General features: G+C 31.0%; 1 protein-coding gene across 13 annotated transcripts in view; it reads right to left on the reverse strand.

Moving 5' to 3' along the window:
- The window catches only part of LOC129002646 (disintegrin and metalloproteinase domain-containing protein 11), a 718527-nt gene that overhangs the window by 147324 nt on the left and 550578 nt on the right, over positions 1-20625 (reverse strand). For all 13 annotated transcript variants that reach the window (XM_054430614.1, XM_054430611.1, XM_054430608.1 and 10 more), the window contains 2 exons: positions 7542-7611; positions 3432-3578 (listed from right to left, as the gene is read on the reverse strand). In XM_054430614.1, coding sequence (XP_054286589.1) covers positions 3432-3578; positions 7542-7611 — 217 coding nt within the window. The remainder of the gene's footprint in view (positions 1-3431; positions 3579-7541; positions 7612-20625) is intronic.

The raw sequence follows: 20625 nt of genomic DNA on the forward strand, positions 1-20625 counted from the left end.
AAATAAATGATACGTTAAACTATACAATTGTTTACCTATGATAAATATAAAAATTCCCGACATATATATATATATAGATAGATAGAAAAGGGGAAAACACTATTTAAGACCTTTTTTAATATCGGCCCTACTACTAGGCATTAGTTTAAAGCAGCGTCTATTACGTCATTAATTCGATCATAATAATTATTGCGAACCACTAAGCAATATTTCTAGCGTGGGGTAGCAAGTATCAAGTAAGTACCATACATCTTTCAACAAGTAAATATTTAGTAACGTCTGAAAATATGCATTTTCTCATTTTATTCTGAAAAATGAGTACATTGCTCGAATGAAAATGAAAAAAAATGGGGCGTTGTTTGAATATAAAGTTCAACTTGTATTACTTATTTAAATAAAACAATTGAGTTTGTATGTATTATCGTACTTAACTATGTACTGGCCTCCTTTAAGTTTTCTTCTGTAAATTTTAATGTTCTAACGGTATTAACTGATGGAATCCGACTTTAACTTGTTAGCGGTCTAACTCTGCGAAACACCCAAAGCAAGTCCTTACCAGAAACACATACAAGCTTGCTTAACCTCTTAGACCCTTTCTGTCTTTGATCGAAGCTATTAACGCTTCGGAATGGGAAGGTTAGACGTAAACGTAAGACGAGGAGGGTTAAACTTCTGCTATCGGTTTTAGAGTAAGTTGCTCTTTTGCAACGACAGAACATCAACTATTGCTCTTAACTAACCGGTAATATAAGAAAGATTGAAACCAATTCAAAATTTATTGTTTATTTTCCTTCTGAACTCTATGGTGTAAATGACTATATAGTTCATAATGTCAATGCTATGATGATAAACTTTAGTGACTTGCTCATTTAGTAACTTAAATTGTTTAAGGTAACATTTATTTTGCAAAATTAGACTACTTCTTTACACCGATTGGTTTGATTTTTAAATACACCGATACACGTTATATATTGTTTAAAAGTCAAATAAATTTGCTTCGGTTTCTCGGATAGATTACGGTATCCATACTAATTGACTGAAAAACCGTGCATTTACAAACCAATTTCTTTGGATGCTTAATATAATACAAAAACTAGCAAGATGTCAACTTATTTAAATACTTCCAACACATACATACATTATGCATATGTCAGCTATAATTCAAATAAATTTAGGGAAGAGAATTAATTTCGTCATTTGGTCGGGTTTTGTCACAAATCGTAATAAAATATACATAATGATGCAGAAACTCCTAACTAATTTATGTTGAAAATATAATTAGAATAATAATTTCATGACGTACACGTCTCCCATGTAATCTGAAAGAGGATTAGCGAATCGGTATCTCTGTACATATTTTCACAAAAGATCGCAAAATGGAACAGCTAATGAAACGACTAATTCCATCGGTCGTGTTCCATCAATACTACACCCTGACTCAACCAAAGTGCTTTTAGAATCGGATTTGTTCATCCGGAGGATTGAAGATCTCATTTTATTTCCTATTGCTCCCTTTAATTAGACTTTTCGTTTTGGGATTATTGTCCTTTAGCTTCTCTTTCAATATCTTTTCATCACAAAGAAAATCTTGTTTTGGTTTGATGAAATAAACTGATTAGGAATGTTTTCCTTGAAAGTCGATCGCAGACTCGTGTTTTATTGGATCGGATTAATAAACTGTATTGATTGGAAATAAATATAATATCATTTATATCTAATTAGATGATTACAAAGAAAACAGCTTCGTAGAGTTTGACAATTCTGTTGCAATCAACGTTGTTAATTACTTATGAAATATATATTGGGATTTACTATTCACAGAACATAACTCCGGACAAATACCTACATTAGTTAGCTCAATATATGAATGAATATTATTATTAATTTTATGAATATTGAATCATTCATCAATCTAGAAAACACTTGATATTTCATTATAACATATAAGTACTGTAATGATAAACTTTAATAATTTTATTATAAATGTCATCAGGAATTAAATCATTTTCACATACTAATAACCGGCCGATCAATCTACACAGTTTTCGGTTGAATTATTTATTAAATAATTACAGTGTTGTTACCATTAGATGATGGTAAAATAATTAAATAGCTTTTTCCTATGGAAAATCACAAACGCCAATTTAATTTAATTTATTGTATTGTATCAATTTATATTTGTAACAAAAAGTACAGTTTAATTAATAGGTGAACTATTGATAAACAATTTAATAGCGATATTAAACATTATGCTTGAAGCTATTAAAGTTTTAGGGGCTTATCTAATTGTTATAAGAAGTCAAAACTGACATTAATAGAGATAATCTACTTACAAACTGCTTACTCTAGCTTACAGAACAGATTGAACTATATTGGAAAAGTTTATGTAAAGCTTTAATAGGTTTTCATGTTCTTTCTGATAAATTATACATCTTCCAATAAACATTTGACAAAATACAGCTTTAGCAAATTTTCTAAATTTAAAGAAATTTATTGCCAACAATCTATTTTTAACAAAAAAATATGGTTAGTAGAATATAAGTTCTATGTATATGTACCTAGGCATTACACCTAACATCAAAACTCATGTTACAAATCTCCAATTTAGATAACATTCTGATTTAACTTGTTAGCAACTCTTTATGTAAATGGTAAGTATACCAGTCCAATTTGATCAATAGACTGGTTGGCTTTTCCCCTAATTCATTTTAGCAAAAAATTCAGTTTAAAGTAAAATTTTACGCTCAAAGACGGACAATTCAGTACACTGCAATATTATAAAACGAAATGTGTGATTATTTTCTTATTCACGAATTTAAAATAACTGGACAATAATATTTTATATACATATAAATGTATGTTTAATTTAGTTGGCTTTGATAGCAATCCAAAGTCTGGACTGGAACCAATAAAAAGCAATTGTTGAACAGACTGGATGTGAGTAAACAACAAGCAAGAATAGAGGATGGAGAGTCAAGTTAATTCAGTTTGATTTTGTAAGCTTTTCTGAATAAAATATGGAATGCAATTCAATTAATGTTATTTCTGATTTCTAATGGTTACCAACATAGCTAATTTAATACAGCCCTAGTGGTAAAAGTCGGAGTTTATATTCATTAACCTTGTCTACAACAAGTGTAAGCCAGTATCTGATAGGGGAGAACGAGTTAGAAGCGCATGGATTAGGCACCGAGGTTCAGGGTTTAAATCTCGCCATTTACCAATAGCTTTTAGGTATTTGAAAATGCCACGACCCTCTAGATCTAGTCTCAAGTCTACTGTAATATGTAAAACAGATCCACCGTAGAGCCTGGCACCCTAAGATGTGAAGGTAGACACACAAAGTAATGCTTTTTACAGGAGGAACTTTTTTAATGCTTCCTTACACATAGCTACTGTTGAATGAGTATCGACAGCTAGGTACTACTCACCGATAGGTCGCCACCGTAGAACGGGTGGATAACGAACGTCTCGTTGCCCACATGAATGACGCCACTGACGCCGTTACATGTGTGGAAGGCCGCTGTAGCTCCAGGATAGTCCTTGACTGTGCCGTGATAGTAGCAATGTTCTATTTCCTACAACAACAAGAACAATAGAAAATGTTTATGAATTATTAAATAAGATATTTTGACCAAAAATGGACCACAATTTGCTATCCAGAGCCTGTTACATTCAATCAAAATTAGTTCAGGTGCTCTACATAGGTTTTTGCGTATGCATAAAACTTACACTACATAAGCTTATTGATGTCTTTGCCTAATCTACTGGAACTACTAATATAACAGAATGTTTTTTTCAATAACAGCTGATATCAAAGAAAGTAATTGTTAATCATCTTCCCACTAGAGCAAGGGGAAAACCATCAGCTGATTTTCCCTTGTGCTCAAACAGTTCTCTATTTGCGCTAGTGTAGTTTTACTTTTAATTGTATTATTGAAATCAGCTGTTTTACTTCCTGTTGACAAATATTTAATTTTTGACGAGGAACATTTTGACACGGGTTTGAACCCAGCCAATCGCCAACAGCTTATTTTAGCAACGTGATAACGCTATTATGACCTGGTGGTAGAAATTGGCTCTAAGATAATTAATTTACTAATAACACAATTACAATAAAACTGCAATAAAAACAACCAATTTACAATAGCCTACGAATGATATAGTTCTTTGTATAAGAAATCTAAAAAAAAAAAAAAAATACACTGGGTGGTTTAATACGTATGATCTTCAGTAGCCCAGAATAATAATTTTGTTCGGGATTTCATTGAGGATTGGTTATGTAATTTCAATATGGTGGAGAAGAAACATAATTATGATAGGATTAATTTTGTTTAAAATCTCACTAGCAAACATTTATTAAATTAACATTCCGTAGTTTGTATTTTATATATTGAAATCATTTAGTCATAACCGATTATTCGTTCCAGTTCTTGATATTCATTCTTTTTGTGGTAATATTTATTTAGTAATTATTTACAACGTAAAATACTTACCTTCGTGTCTCAATTCCTTATCTTATACTTAAGACAAGGCGTTAGGCCTTCATTGGCCTAAATTAGTTAACCTGGCTTGATTTGGCTAAAATATATGGCAGCAACTCATTAAAAAGTTATTCCTGACATAAGTAAAAAAAGGCTTGGCCCTATGGAAAAACAACAAACTTTTGAAGCGACATTCTAATGTGCAATCATCAACTTAAAATTCTAGAATATTTAAAACTAGACTTTTTTCTGAGGTGAAATAAAATGTAGATATAGTTCAAATGTCAATAAGATTGTATTAGTTGGATAATCCCCAAGGGAGGTAGAATCAAGGTTAAAAAGGTAGATGGCAAAGTTTTGAGCCGCAACAGTCAAATGGCCAAGTTAAGAGGCTAGGATGTGTGTTTAGTTTGATGCGGTCACTCGCGTTAGTTTGCAGTCCTTGTTTGTACGCTTCTAGTTTACGATTGGACATTCTTGTTTACCAACTCGAATCCCACATCCAATTCTAAAGTTCCCACTCTAACACGTAGTACCTCGGTTTTCAACTAGCTGTCGGCGAATTTTGCTGAGCTTTATTCGGAATATTAACTTTGATCTTAGTTTAGAGTTATTAGCTGTTAGCCGATTTTACTCAAGACAATTGTAACCTAGTACAACGTACCACTCAACCATTACGAATTTTGTTTCTACTAGTGGTTAGCCTTTCATATGGAGCACACATTTTTAAAGAATTTTTGCGAATTAGATTTGTTTATTTACAAAGATTTCTTGATGGGTTTTCCAGAAAAAAGTATGTTCGATGCTAATAAGACATGACTGCATTTAGAGAAGTCCCATACGTGATGTGCGTTTTATGAAAAAAACGTTTACCGGTGTTTTTAAATTTCTGAAACACTGTATACCATTTACATTTAAAATACAATATTTTGTTCCATACAAATCGCTGCTGAGAAGAAATGGATATGCATCTGAATATACAATGTATTAATAGTCTCTGGCTGCGTGAAGTCATAGTTTCCAAATCTCTATAAGGATTTACCTTATTTCTTAGTAACTACCTAGGATTTAAGGGGAATTGTGGAATATTTTCATTAAAAACTCTTGAAAATCTCCAAAGACTGGTTCATTTGATCTTAGGAAACCTTTATAGGAATTGTTGTTAAAGACAACGCGCAAAACCTCTACCCAACTAGGTTACTAAATCCCGTTCGAATAAAAAATTCTAAATAAAATTCTCAAAAATAAAACCACTGATTTGTTATCAACTACTAGTCCCAGTGCATCGAACCGAAACCACAGATACAACGTGACCAGTTTACAAACTTCGGTTTAACAGACATAACGCAAGCTATAATTAGAGAAAAACTTGCTAACTTCGAACAACTCATTACAAACCAGCGAATATTCAAATGGTTGTAAAAGTTTCATTGAAAACGTCACAAATAAGTTTGATACGACGGTTTAACTTGGTGAGAAGGAATCGTAGCCGAGAAATAACGAAGAATGGTCCAACTTTAGCTGTAAACTCACCGTCGGCCAACTTTACATTTGGTTGGCATGAATACAAACTGTACCAACTTCGGGGACAATTGTGCTAGTTTTCGTGGTTTTAAATTATTAAGTTTTTTTTGTACATTTTAATGTTCTATAGAATTATTGTTTTAATTTATTTTACAGAAGGTGTTACCAGAATTATTAGGAGGTATATTATCAAAATATACCTCTAAGTTTAGTCGTAATCATCGCTTGACCACCAGAAAACAATGAGTTACCTCAAACCCGTCTAAGAAGATAAGAACTATCTAAGTTGCCCTGATAAATTCTGAAAATATGTTCTATTCGTTTTTTTTTTTATTGAGTAATAACTTAAATTGAGAACATTTTGAAATACTTGATAGGTTGACATAATTTTCAATATCCTTGTGATAATCTACAATATTATTCTAACTATAATATTTTGCATGTGGTTTGTGGAATTGAACTGTACTTTACCTCTTTCATTTAGATATATCATCTCCTAATATTTTCTTCAGGCTTCTCTTGAGTTATCCAACATAATTTACAACTCGTAAATTGTAACATTTTAAAAGGATGCAATTACCATTTTAATTTTGTACTTTTTTAATAAGATACAATCAAATATACTTCTAAAATATTACAATTTCACAACCCACTATTGTTATCAAACGCAAACTCTAATGTTAAAGGGCAACTTCTCGTCACGTTTTGAAGGTAGGGCTTATAAGCCCTTGGGAAATTTGAATGATTGTTCATCAGGATTAAGTGTTCAGCCAGTCAAAGTTTGCATACATAATTTAGAACATATGGCGTGGTTCATATCTGGGTATTTAGGTTTGGGCTATATTATATTCTACACTTGTGGTAGGCGCTGTTGATGTAGGAATACTTGGAATTCTGTTTAATATGTCTTTTACAACTTCAAGCCCCCCTCTTCATGTAAATTTACCCAATCAGTTGTATTACAGTTCTGAATTTGTGGTATCTACGAACATTCTTTGGTTATAATTATTATGTTAAAGTTGTTTAGTGTCAGTTTAAATTGAATGTAGTTATAAAACCCACTGATAAATATATTTTTGGTATATCCATAATTGTTCAAGCTTATGTCTTTATTAATACATGGACTCAACAGATACTTATACGGTAAATTATACAAGTATTTATAATGTCTTGTACAACTTATTTTACATCATCTTATACTGACTAATGTTATTAATGAATAAATCTTTAAAGTAATCAAAAATAGGTATTGATGTCAAAATACAAAGTCTGTACCTAAACTTCAAGATCACCACGCTTTAAGTATTATGAAAAATAACACTGCAATATAATCTTTTAAAAATAACCTTTTATTTACCAGGAGTGCTAATCGTACGCTTCAGTTAATAGCAAAGTCGGTCGACACTTTGGCGTCCCCATCCCAAATGAATATGAATACGAATATGGACTTATGTTCACACAAAAAAAAACAGCATACAAAAGGTTCCATATAGAAATAAAAGTTGTAATTCCTAAATATATCATGTCATTTACCTGTTTCGATACCTGCTCTGCACCGCTGGGAAGAAAATGCTTTTGGACCAAATTTGGCGCTAGGAGTTGGCTGAAAATAAAAAAGAGTACTATTAGATATTGAAGAATTACAATTTAAACAAGTATTTGTGATTAAGTACCGACTGTTCTAGCTACGATAGGCTTATCGCGTCTTGACAATATTGAATGATATCGACAAGGGAGAGAAAAGGGAATATTTAGGTCGAGGAGGTGATAAGATGGGGAGGATAGGGAATGGGGGCGGGACAATAAATTGACGTTATAAAGAGCACATCTTCATTGGTCCCCTTATTGAATAAACTGACGCCACAGTATTCATCATACTTTCCTGCCATATTTACAAATATCGGTCTTTAGAGAGCCACTTTTTAAAACATCCATCAAATTATATCGGTGCGAATATAAAGTGGATATTGTTTACGAAGGTTCGGACTGGATTTAAATGATTGAAAATGACAGTGCAATTGAATTTGAAATGATTTAACATAATTGAAATACTGTTGTATTTCATATTTTAACAATGGATGGTAAGTGTATACGTTTAGTTTTTCATTTACATTTATATAAAGTAGGTTTTACTTTGATCAATAATTCGCCAGTTACCTTGGTTGTAAATTTACTCTTTTAACGAATTTTAAAATGTATAATTAGAAAATGCTTGGAATAACGCTCTTTGTTGGAAATTATTATCTATGTGTATGGAAAAGAACTGGGGATAAAAATATAAAAACATAAAACATTTTTCGATCACTCAATTTCCGTGTATTCTAAAACTGAATACCTCGGTACTTTTACTAACTTATTAGGTTAGCTATCGAGAGAACTGTTTACGTGTTGAGGCCAGTTTAGGTAACTCAAAACGTCTCAAATCCTGCATTTTGACCTTCCTTTGGCTATAGGCATTGAGACGGTCACTTTTTCTTTGCTTATTGTAATGACCCTATGCTGATAATTTTTCCTTACGTTATCGATGGAATTAAAATTAAAATAAAAAAAAAACTGGAAAAACTAGCCTCTTTAAATTGTATTAGCGTTATTAAACTTCTTTCATCCATAGCCAAAGTTAAGTTAACATCAAATTTCAAAGTTTGCTTACATCGAACCCCATTCATAACCGCAAGAGACCCATGAAAGTATTACACTTATTATTTATTACATTTTGGTGAAAAAAACACTAGTCTTTATTTATTTATAATAAATGAAATTCATGGTATAAAGTAGGATTTGCCTTATAAACTCTGACCAAAATCATTTGTTTTACACCTCGACCAAACCACCATTTTCCCTATACATTTACTGAACTGTTTAAATAAAAAAAACCCTAGATGATTCACAGGATTAGAGTCGCCTTTTCACAATTGATATGTTTTCACGGTACTTAGACATGAGTTGGCCAGTTGTAGCTGTCATTCGCTTGTCTAGATCTCAGCTCGGCGTACGCTTCAGCTCAGCTAAACGTTTGGACATAGCTTCCAGATGAGCTGTTCCGAACACTGTTACAGTATATGAAAAACGTGATACGTAAATAAAGTAGTTCAATTTATGTCAACTTAGTTGTCTGGAAAGAAATTACATGTATCGTCTATACTTAAACTTAAGTTCCACTATAGAGAAATAACAAATATAAGAGGGGGTTTTAGCAAAAGTAACGCTAAAATGATTTTCTAAATACTGTATGTTTAATGCTTATAGAACAAAAGGTGGTATATAAGTGGTCGAAAACATTTTCTATGTTGAGGATCTTTTGTATACTGAGAAACCTATTAGAAAACCCCTAGGATTAGAGAGGATGGTGGTTAGGGTATCTTTAGCGGGTCTTTTGATGTTGGAACCCGAGTTGAAATCGCAACAATCACCAAATGGTGATTAGCTAGAATATGCTATGACTCCGTGGTTCGTAACCCACATCTATAAGCCAACCTATAAAGAATAAAACTGTAAGTCACGGGAGAAGAATGTTTTCTGTATCAAGGACCTCCCTCCATCAAAAGCTTCACACTAGTTAATTGCGTCATACCAAAAAAATTTATTATGATTCACCATATTTTGGTTTTACGATGAGCTACTTGCAAAACTATTAACCATGTTAAACGTCATATTTGATACATTCACCCATTAGAAGTTTGTATTTCCTGGAATTGCTAAATAGCAAAATAAAACTCCACAGTAAAATCTTCATTTTTAATGCTCTGGAGCGGAGTTGTCAGCAAGTGAATACATCATGCATTTGATAACATTAATTAACAACAGGTTCATTAGTCCCGAGCAGTCAAATCAAATAATTGAACACATAATAACACATATAATAATAACACATTGAAGTGGGTACGATTTATATACTCTAATAATTGATATGGCGATTTTAAATATTTGGTCTCATTCTCGATCAGTCTCCATAGTCACATTAATTAGTTAATAGGCACAGAGTACCTGTGACGGAGTGACAAAAAATTAAATTGAAATAAAGCACATAAAACAAATCAGTTTATACATATGCTAGGGCAGATACAGCGATTTTAAAATAGGTCAATATGAATTTGGGGTAGAAAAAATACAGTTCAAAGTTAAAATACAAGCAATAGTAGTAGTATATATAGTAGCAATAGTAGTAGCTAGCGCTTGAAAACAGTCGTGAAAGCAAAAAGTGGAGCTGTTTTACAAGTCTGCTCTCTCGTCCTAGTTGAGATGTAGAGATTTAAGAGCTTTACACGCTGCTGACGTGTGTTTATCTGAGTATTATTTGTTTTGCACGACAAATGTTTCCAAATCACTTTTTATAGCCTTTATTGTGCATTGTATTTTGACCCGGACAATGCCCGGTGGGGCACACGGGAGATTTCTCAGGTGCCGTTTCCCCGTTTGACGTCTACTGCTGCGTCTGAAGAAACAGAAAATGTTATAATTTTCTACTATTAAATTGAACTGTCATAACCTAACCAAACTAACCAAACGTGCTGATAATGGAAAAATCGAATAAAAGTTTACTAATCTAAAAAATAGTTTTGTTCATAAAATAAAATTATAAATATCTAAAATTCAATTTTATAATTTTTAATTATAAAATTAAACTGTCATAACCTAACCAAACCAACCAAACTTGCTGTTAAGAAAAATATGTTGATAAAAAGTTAACGCCGCCGGCGAGATTCGAACCTGGTACCTTTGGAATACCAGCCCGCAACGCTATCCACTAGATCACCGAGGCCGATGGCTCATACCGTATCGTTGCGGTATTGGTGTTCCCTCAAAGTGACATCAGCAGTTAGTGACGTCAAATGGCACCTGAGAAATCTTCCGTGTGCCGTTTCGGACAACGCCGGGTTTCACTACTACTCTAGTTGTATACGATTCTAGTTTAAACAACAATGAAACACTAGAAGTGTGTTACTATCTTAATATTGTCCGGGACTTTAAATTCCACAAGCGTATACATTTTTGATGGATAATTATTGATAATGAATCGACAGCTAGGAACGCTCTTCTTGGGAAGTGTCAAAGACTATTGTTGATTAACCATAGTATGCCTAATCCTGGAAGTAAAAAGAAAAACAATTTTTATTCCCAAATATGGAAAATTTGCTTGAACAAAAAAGGACAAGATAAACATGCCTAATGAATACGTAGACATTAAACTGCAGTTTAATCAGATGAAAAAATGTTAAACGTACTGGCAATTTCCATATTCTGAATATCAAAAAGGAAATACACTGTCTTATTATTAATGCCCTATTTAACGTAAACAATTATTTTGTAGAACAAAGTTACATTTAATATTCATTCAAGTTTTTAGCAGAAGTTTAAGCTCGTTGATGGCAAGGTTCCCTACTTCCCTCCACCTCCCTCTGTTTCTGCGTTAACTTCACCAAACTAATTAACTTTTAATTATAAACATTTAGCAACCACTTCAAATAAATTAAATTCCAGCTAATAATTTTGATTTACCAGAAGATATGAACTCGTGCAAAATTGTTGTGTACGTAAATAAATTGGAAAATGGTTATTGGTTATTTGGATAGTTAAAACAAGTACAAATTAAGTGCGTTTTCTTTCATTCATCAAAGTCATCTCGTTTTCAACCGTAACTTAAACTGCTTTATATGTAAAATACCAATAACAACCTAGGGTAATAAAAAGTCTAGTTCTTGTTATGTATACATTTGGCAATCATTTGGGTAACAATCGATGTTAATATTATTTATAAATTACAGAGTGTCAAAAATATAACACTTTTTAAAATTGTTATATTAAATATTTGTCATGTTAGAGGACTGTTACGATTCTGTATCAACAGCTATGAATTGTACTAAGCAATGACGAAACTAGGGACTATGTCTATAACTAATTAAAAAACTTGTATCTTAAATTAGTTAATAGTTTTAAATAAGAACCAACCAAAAACAGCAACAGAAACATAAAGAACAACACAAGTGGTTTTTTTAGTAATCGATATTAGAATATGTTTTCCGCCAATTTTTTTGAACATTAATTTAGGAATAAATATTTGTGTAGTTAGTTGAAAAAGCTATTATTAACTATGAAAAACATGAATAATTGTTTAACGTGAGTTAATTATCCCATCCTGGTTGTTTGATTATGAGTGACTTCATCTATTGATGTTTAATCATGCATTGTTTTGAATTAATATTAACTTGCTACTAGCCGGCTCATTGTATTCATTATTTACTTAAGTTTGCAAATTGGTGCTGCATAGTTTATTTCTGTTCTAAAACTCTGAAATAATTATTAATGTTGATCGTCATAATTATATCAATATTATTAATTATCTTTGAACGTATTTAATAAAAAGCTTAATAGATAGAGGTTAAGGGATGTCTCTACTAAAAATTACCAAACCTTAAAAAATTTAAATTTTTTTAACATATAATCTTTACTTGTTTTTTCCTGAATACAGAAAATACACATTTTTTAGAGTTTTTATCAACTTTATTATGGCATAAAGTTCATATTATACGTTTCTATGTCAACGCAAGTGAACATTTTTACTTATTTCTTTTTCAAAATAGAGCTTTGTAATCGCCTTCAAAAAATTAGTTTGAAACTTTTATATTGTTACTGTGTCCTATTTAGTATGTAACAATTATATAAATTGTAAATGTATTAATGAATATAAGTTTTTGCTTAATTTAGACATATATTTCCATGAAATAAACCCTTCTTTAGAAAACTCGCAATTACCGAAAGTAGCATTTTTACTGTACCTAACATATAACTTTTGATATTCCAAAAGAACTACTGAAGCTACAGTGTTTAAATTTTTTTGGTTATCTACAGTAATTTATCTAAATAAAATTAACGTATTTTGAATAAGTTTGGATCAGTAGATATAAAATTAAAAAACTCAATTTTATAAAAAAAAATTAAAAGAAGTACAAAGTTTAAAGGAAAATTTAAAATAGTAATTTTTGGCTTACATAACTAAAAATATGTGATTTTATTAACTAAATTTAATGCTGAACAAAATTATACCTTGGAAAGTTGTGTATGTTCAATAGGTACTTTTCTTGAAATAACGATTTTCTTAAAACCTAAAAAATCAGTAAAATTGAAATTTAAGCACTATAAATTTTGACGTTGGGGATAGTGGTTTTAGGTCCATCTGAAGTATAATACATGGATATATACTTAAATTACCTTTAATACTGATTTTACGATTTTTAGTAGAGACTCCCCAAAATATTTAAATAAATGAAATGTTGAATGTTGATCGCTGATGAAACAGACACTTCTAAGTAGCTATACAATATAAATAGCCTAAGTCAAACAATTAAAATTTGGTTTGAAGTTCTAGCAAACAAAATACAGCTCACAGTATAATATTAATCTATAAATTACCTTGAAACTGAGTATTTAACTAAACTTGATCCCACATGGTGAATGTTATTTCAAACATTGATCGTTAGGGAAAATGCAGCTCAGTCAGCGATTCGTGCTTGAAGGTAGATTTGGCCAATCCCGCCTAGCGTTTCTTGTGACATACCGTGCTAGTAACTAACTAGTATTACTTGACTGTTGGGATGAAACATGCCATGAAATCTGATAGACTCCATTATTCACTTTGAAATAAAGATTTTCTAAAAGCAAAAGAAATTTAAAGTCCTTACCTTTTACACTTACGTTTCCAGCTGTAATTTTTATAATGAATTCTCCAGGATGGTACACAGTTTTATGTACTGGGATAACGCTATTTTGCGAGGTAAAGGTATCCGAGTTCATTTTTGTAGGAATTTTCCGTGATTTGTAGTATATTATAAACGCGCCTTTTTTTTATGGATTAGCGCATTCGAGGCATGTATAGCTAATTTAGTAAACGAGACGTTACAAAATGTGTATAAATTAATTTTTAATTGAAGTTGATTTAAGTATTTAATTGAAAAATATTTACGAAATAAAATCAAAGTAATTTAAGCTTTTAATTTTAAAAGGCTAAAATGACGTGTTATTTGAACAGATTCAACCTAGAATAATGTATGATAATAATGTGAAATTAAAATGTTAACAATGTTATACATTATTTGTACCGAAATGCTCAACGATTTTCAATTATTTTATTTAGAAGACTAAAATCCATGGATTTAAGCTTTTATTTTTGTATTCTAACACTCACCTGGCCATCGGGCATAAACTTCTTAAAACGTGGGTCTAAGAGAGCATTGAAATCAAAATAAGGTTTAATCAAATTGCAATAAACTCCTGCCTAAAGACTTTAAGGCCAATCTTAAGAATAGTGGAATTGTTGCAATTTTTAGGGTTCGTATTCTAAATCTTTAAACAAAATAATCATAAATACATTTGTTTTTAAGTAGTTTGAGATTTTGTATGAACCTTTTTGACTACGGTAAATCAATAGTATGGCAATAAAAAAACTTATTTGTTGCTGATAAAGGTACTTATTAAATTGTATTTATCATGAAAGTCAATTAAAATAATTTGTATAGCCATACATACGTAATAACCGTACTACTTATAACGTTTATAATAGTTAGTATGTATAGCAAAATATAAAAAGATACTTTGAACTCTACGCTTTTTTTGCTTTGAACACTTAAATAACCAAAATTCTTAAAACGTGTTTGTATATTTTTAGTCTTTGAAAAGATTATGGAGCAATAAACCTCAAATGATCCAGAGAGGAACTCCAACAAGATCTGTGTCGATTCGCAGATAGGAATTAATGTAATTTCCAAAACCACCCCATCCACGATCTACCTTTGTGGGAGCCATCTCAATTAGATCCGTTCCCAAGACTCGTGTAATAGGATATTCACCATCTGCCTTGACAAGAGATACAAGATGATGTAGACATATTCTAAGAACGTATTACATTATGTATAGGAGATAAACATATACGTCCCAACGCTAATAACTGACGGTTGTAGATATAAAAATCGTAATGGTGGTTAATTGATCTAAATTTAACCTAAATTTTGTACGATTTGCCAAAACATTAATTTATGTCACTCCTATATATTTACGGTATTATATTTATGGTTTTAACATTTTAAATTGTAATTATAATCAAAACTGCAAATAAATAATAAACACAACACAATATTATTAAAACAATTACCTAATTATGACATTTTAAGAACATTAAACAGTACTGGGAAACGACCACTAAATTAAATTAGCCGATGGTGTACGCTTTGTAAATATGTATAGTGGATTATATTAGAATGGACACGGTTGAAATTAATGTTAACAGTAGCCAGTGAGGATTAACAAACAAAATGAACAAAAATCACTTATTTTTCTAAGAGTTTGTAAAATATATTAAAAATTGTATTCCATGCAATAATATAACAAGCTGCATAGTGATAATTATCTTTTTACAAGGATAGCGTACAAAAAAACAATATATCTACCGTCATATTTCATAATCTGAGAACTATATTAAGATATGCATTTTATTTGTCTTTAACATATTACAAAAATTCTTTGTGAAAATTTAAACATGTATGTTGACTATTTACATCTCAAACACAAAATGTATCTCTATCAGAGAATCGTATTTTAATGTCAATGTTTAGGGTTTAAAAATATATGAAACTGATTTGACAATTTTAACTTGTCATTCAACGTTTTATGAACCCAACTTTTTCTAGTAGTTACACAAATGCATTTATGCATTTAACTTCCTTTTGAATGGAATTACCGAAAGTCGTACCTGATGATTAGTTGTAACTGGATACTGAACTTATCTCTCCACTGATGAATATTTACCACAGATTCCTTGTCCCTAGCAAAATGTCAAAGTTGTACACGATTTGCATAATTACCTTCGCAATTCTGATCCGAGTAGAGTAGGTTGTAGTTGGTGATGATTATAGAAGTAAATTGAGATGGCAATTACATTACAAGGAACATCTACAGATTTCTACATCAACAACTCAGTACTTTAATTATAATCTGACATTTGATAACAGTATGTGTTTTTGTTCAGTGATAAACAAATGATCTAAAATTCGTTATGTAGCTATTACTATTCCATATGTAAGTTACTTTACTGTATGTAGCTATTCGTGCACGAAATTAATGTTGAAGTGAAGTTTGTTAGTGGTGAATGTCAATTGGTTTTAGTTTTAAATCATTATTACAGGCGTATGGCGAGTTAACTAGTCAAGTGTAAATAGAAAACTTGTAAATTTTTGTAACAATAAAAATAGTAAAAATAAATAATATAATTATAAACAATAAAAAAGTATTTATTACAGCTATCACGAAGAATAAGAAAAATGTACATGTTAGACATTTTGATAAATATTGTGTTTAAAATGATGTTGGAGATTAAAAAAAGGAAAAAAAACATGACCATAAAATAACGACGGGCAAGAACTTTAAGTTGACCGCAAGAACTGCCGATTTCCCCCACACTTTACCACAGGATAAGCTAAATCAACATCCAAGCACGATCTACTGACTTGGCCGAGTTTTAACTTTAACAAGCAATAGCTGCTGCTTGCTATGCAATGCTTTGTTTGAAATGCGGCAACTCTAAAACAAACTATGTCTATACAAAACAACTTAATAGTTCAATTATTGCCAAAAAAGCACGATGCGTCCTGATATTGGCCCTGTAAAGCCATATTTTAGGGACCATTAAATATAGACTATTTATCCTATCACTGCATGAAAATGATCACATTGTCACATCTTTAAACAGTACGCAAAATGGCTCATATCCCCTCTGGAACGGGATTGACTATTGCCTCTCGCTAAATTAGCTGATTTCCACATTGGCGTTTCAATAAAACACAAAATAACAATTACATCACCTAAAAATTCAAAAAGGTTAAATTACGAATTATATACAACTAAAAAGTTAATCCGTGTGTTATGATTTTATGTTGATAGGAAAATTCTAGTGTTCGGTCATTTACAGTTCTCGGGTGGCAATGGCGTATTTTGTGCTCTTACACAAACAGCTATTTACGTTTTCATCGTTAAAATCCAGCGATATTTATCTAATGTACGTAACATTTTGCTTTCTGATAAGCAATTTAATTATCACTGCACTAGAGAGTCATCAATTCGATAGTATCTTCTTACAAAATATAATACAAATTAAACAAATATAAAAGAGGTTGTATAGAACATTAAGTCTAAAACATACAAGTAGGTAATACTACAAGCAAAAGTTTAAAGTCAAAAAGGCAATTTTCGTTGCCAATTGAATATACGGGTTGAAAATCTTACGATATAATAAACTGTTTTACAAAACAGCCCTTAAAACGTTTGACTGCATTGTTCTACTTATCTAAGGAAAAGGAGTTCACTAGCTAACATATTGTTAAGTGTTTTGGGCGACGCTCCAAATACAATCTTGTCCCCTGTCGCTTTCAAAGAGCAATTTGACTATGGATCATAAATATTGATAACCCCTGTTAATATCAGTTTCGAGTAAAGAAAATATCTAGAGAATTTTTACGTTACCGACATTCCGGGGTGTGTATTTTAAGATGAAGATGAGAGAACGACGAGTATTGAATAATTGAGAAAAAAGCTTTGTTCCTGGCTAAGGGTTATGATGAGAATATTTTATGATTCCACTATAAACTGTAGGTCCCTTAGTTGTCATTAGTGTATAGGCTATTAATAGCTGTGTCTAAGGAATGTCGGCCTTAGTCTCTAACAAGACTACAAGTACGCACTACTCATCCTACACTCATCTCCATTTATACTTGGCTTAAAACACCTACTTTGTATGGTCGCCATTTAATAAGAAAATATCTAAAGTATTAAAGTAAAGTATTAAGAATTAGATCAGCTGGCTATTTGGCTAGGAACATCTTTAAAAGTCTGATGATCAAATTGGTTTTTTTTTGGAAAATTAAAAAGATTTAAACACTTTTCTCAGGATCGCACCGACTACTAGACTAGTTTTGGGGCAAAAATCATCTTGAACTTGGTAGAAAAAGATAAAACATATGTTATCTTACTGGTTTTCCCTTTATGATGGTTTCCTTTAATTATTTCACGACTCGCGAGTGTGGTAGCGTAATAACTTATTAGGAACTTAGTCTAGGTGCATTTCATGAACGTAAATAAAATATTGCTTGGTTATATCGATAAAAATGTAATGAAATATTTATGCAACGTTTATTTATTGGATCTAAATAGGGCTACACATCTGTCTGGTCTCCTCAGCATACGGCAAGTAGCAGCAAAACATTCATTATCTTAGCACATTGTATCTGTATCCACTAGGACATTTTATTTTGAAATTTTTATTGAAATTATAATAAGCATGCTTGGATCAAATGTTTATTTTCTCGTATCGATTACATTGTTAATTTGATTGCATGGCTTTTAGGACTAAGGTAATCTGGTAACAGAATCAATTAACTGTGTATATACGGCCTTGATTGATTAAAAACCTTTATTAAATACGAAACAGATATTTCAAAGGTTATACTAAAATATCCAGTACACATTTTATTTAGGTTGGCAATAACCTCACATTTTGCAATAATCCACAATTAATTGAAATGTTTCTAATATCTTACGTAAACAACTATGAAATTTTAAAACGACGTTTACAAACTTGTCAAACATAAATTGGCAAGTATTAAAAAAATGTGTTGAATTAAGTATTTAAAAGAAATCTACTAAGCGTGAATGATTGTATGCTTTTGTCACAAATCTGACGTTGCGAGATTCAAAGAAATTGTATAAATACAAAATCTCTGAAATGGGTAAAAAAATTGTTAAAAGACAAAAAAATCTAGAGAATTTAGTATTGCTGATCGTTGCTGGACAAGGAAATAAACAAGTTTTTACTGAGCTAAACGATTTTGACGTTGCTCAGTTGTTTGAATAGATATTGGAATTTTATAGTTTATAATGTTATTAACTTAAATTGTACTGTAAAATATTTTAAAAATGTAACTCGTTAATATGAATAGTCTAGGAAAATATTGTTTTACCTTTTTATTCCCTAGTTTAAGAAATTATCGTATTTATTTATAGTATAAAAAACACAAATAGTAAGTTTTTAAAGTTTGCGATCGCAAACCACGACGAATAGACTGCCAATTGGATTACACCAGTACCTCTTTGCATTGGCACTTAGTTAAAAGGCTAAATCGATTATACCACTTGATACGCACTCCTATGGCATACTAAACAGTGCCTTAGCAGTCCCGACGACGAAGATTAAATTGTGTCTAGATTTACATAATCGTTTGACGTAACCCTCACTAATTTACGTAATTTGCCGGGACACTGCACGCTTTACAAAGTGTACGTTGTATATAGAACATTCACAATATTAGTTATTTATTATTTATATTATACAATTATGTATAACAGTTAATAAAACTATATTAAATAATATTATCCGTATATTTTGGCCAGTATATAGCTTCTACGATTTACAAACATTAGTTTAAATAAAGATTTTTCATATAAAAACACTAAGTTTAACGTTATTTTTATATTCAATTATGTTTCGTTAATATATAGTAAGATGGTTTTCAAGAAAATTGAAAACATTTCACCTAGACACAAAATTGTCCCCTTTCCTTCCCCTGTCCCTATTCACATCCCTTTCCCTCATTTTCCTTTAATTTATCTTTTAATTCATATAAGTCAATCAATCTAAAAATCTTAATGTTTCCCGTCCCTACAAGTAAGAATAGTTTGTATACGTATACGAAATCGTATACAAAAACAAAGCAACAAACTTCTGACAACCAAGTACCTAATAAGTTTTAAAAAGACTGCCTTTATTATTACATTGCTGAATTTGGGTATTCCTTTTATTTTCATTTATTTTATTCTTATCTTCCTTGCATGTTAAAAACAAGATAAAACCTCAACGAATGCTAAACTGAAACGAAACAATTCAGTAGTACCATGTTAATGCTTGCATCCTCGCAATCATAAAGTATAAGATTTCCTGGGATAAGCATTTTGAATTGCCTTTTACGATATTATCTTTCAAGAGATTTATTATGAACTATTTCTAAAACTAGTTTTCAGTATAAAACTATACTAAAATCCAATAAATTTGATCCAACGTTCTAAGCGATTATAGGGAACTGGAGAAAACAGTTTTCTTACTTGGTAAAATTAAACCTCTCCAGGTTGTACGAACCGCTTAACTCCGACTGACGTATCTTGGTCGAGTTATTTGTTGTCTGAAAACTCTCGTCCAACATCCAATATTGCTTAGCTAATCATCGGTATTCTCGATATATACACAAGATATAAAATATTATCTCATTTTAAAGTAACAAGGAACATCTGTTGGCTTCAAAAGTGATTATGAGATTTGTAATCGGTTTTGTAGTGGGCTAATCAAAGATGTAATTTTGTTTAATTTATTGTCTTTATATGAAACATGAGGAATCATTCAGTTCGTTTTTATGGGACAAAAAAGTTTAATTTCTAAAATATTTGATGCAATTTCGAAAAATACGATGACATAATTCTATGCTTTAATTAAATATGGTAATTTTCAAGATTATAGGTATATAAAATTTTTTTGTTGTTTTCACAATGGTTACATGTCTCTACTAATGGAAAGAAAAGATACGTAATA

This window comes from Macrosteles quadrilineatus, unplaced genomic scaffold, assembly GCF_028750875.1.
Source record: "Macrosteles quadrilineatus isolate MER2022 unplaced genomic scaffold, UCM_ALF_1.0 Scaffold_9__3_contigs__length_116548681, whole genome shotgun sequence".
Taxonomy (NCBI): Eukaryota; Metazoa; Arthropoda; class Insecta; order Hemiptera; family Cicadellidae; genus Macrosteles; species Macrosteles quadrilineatus.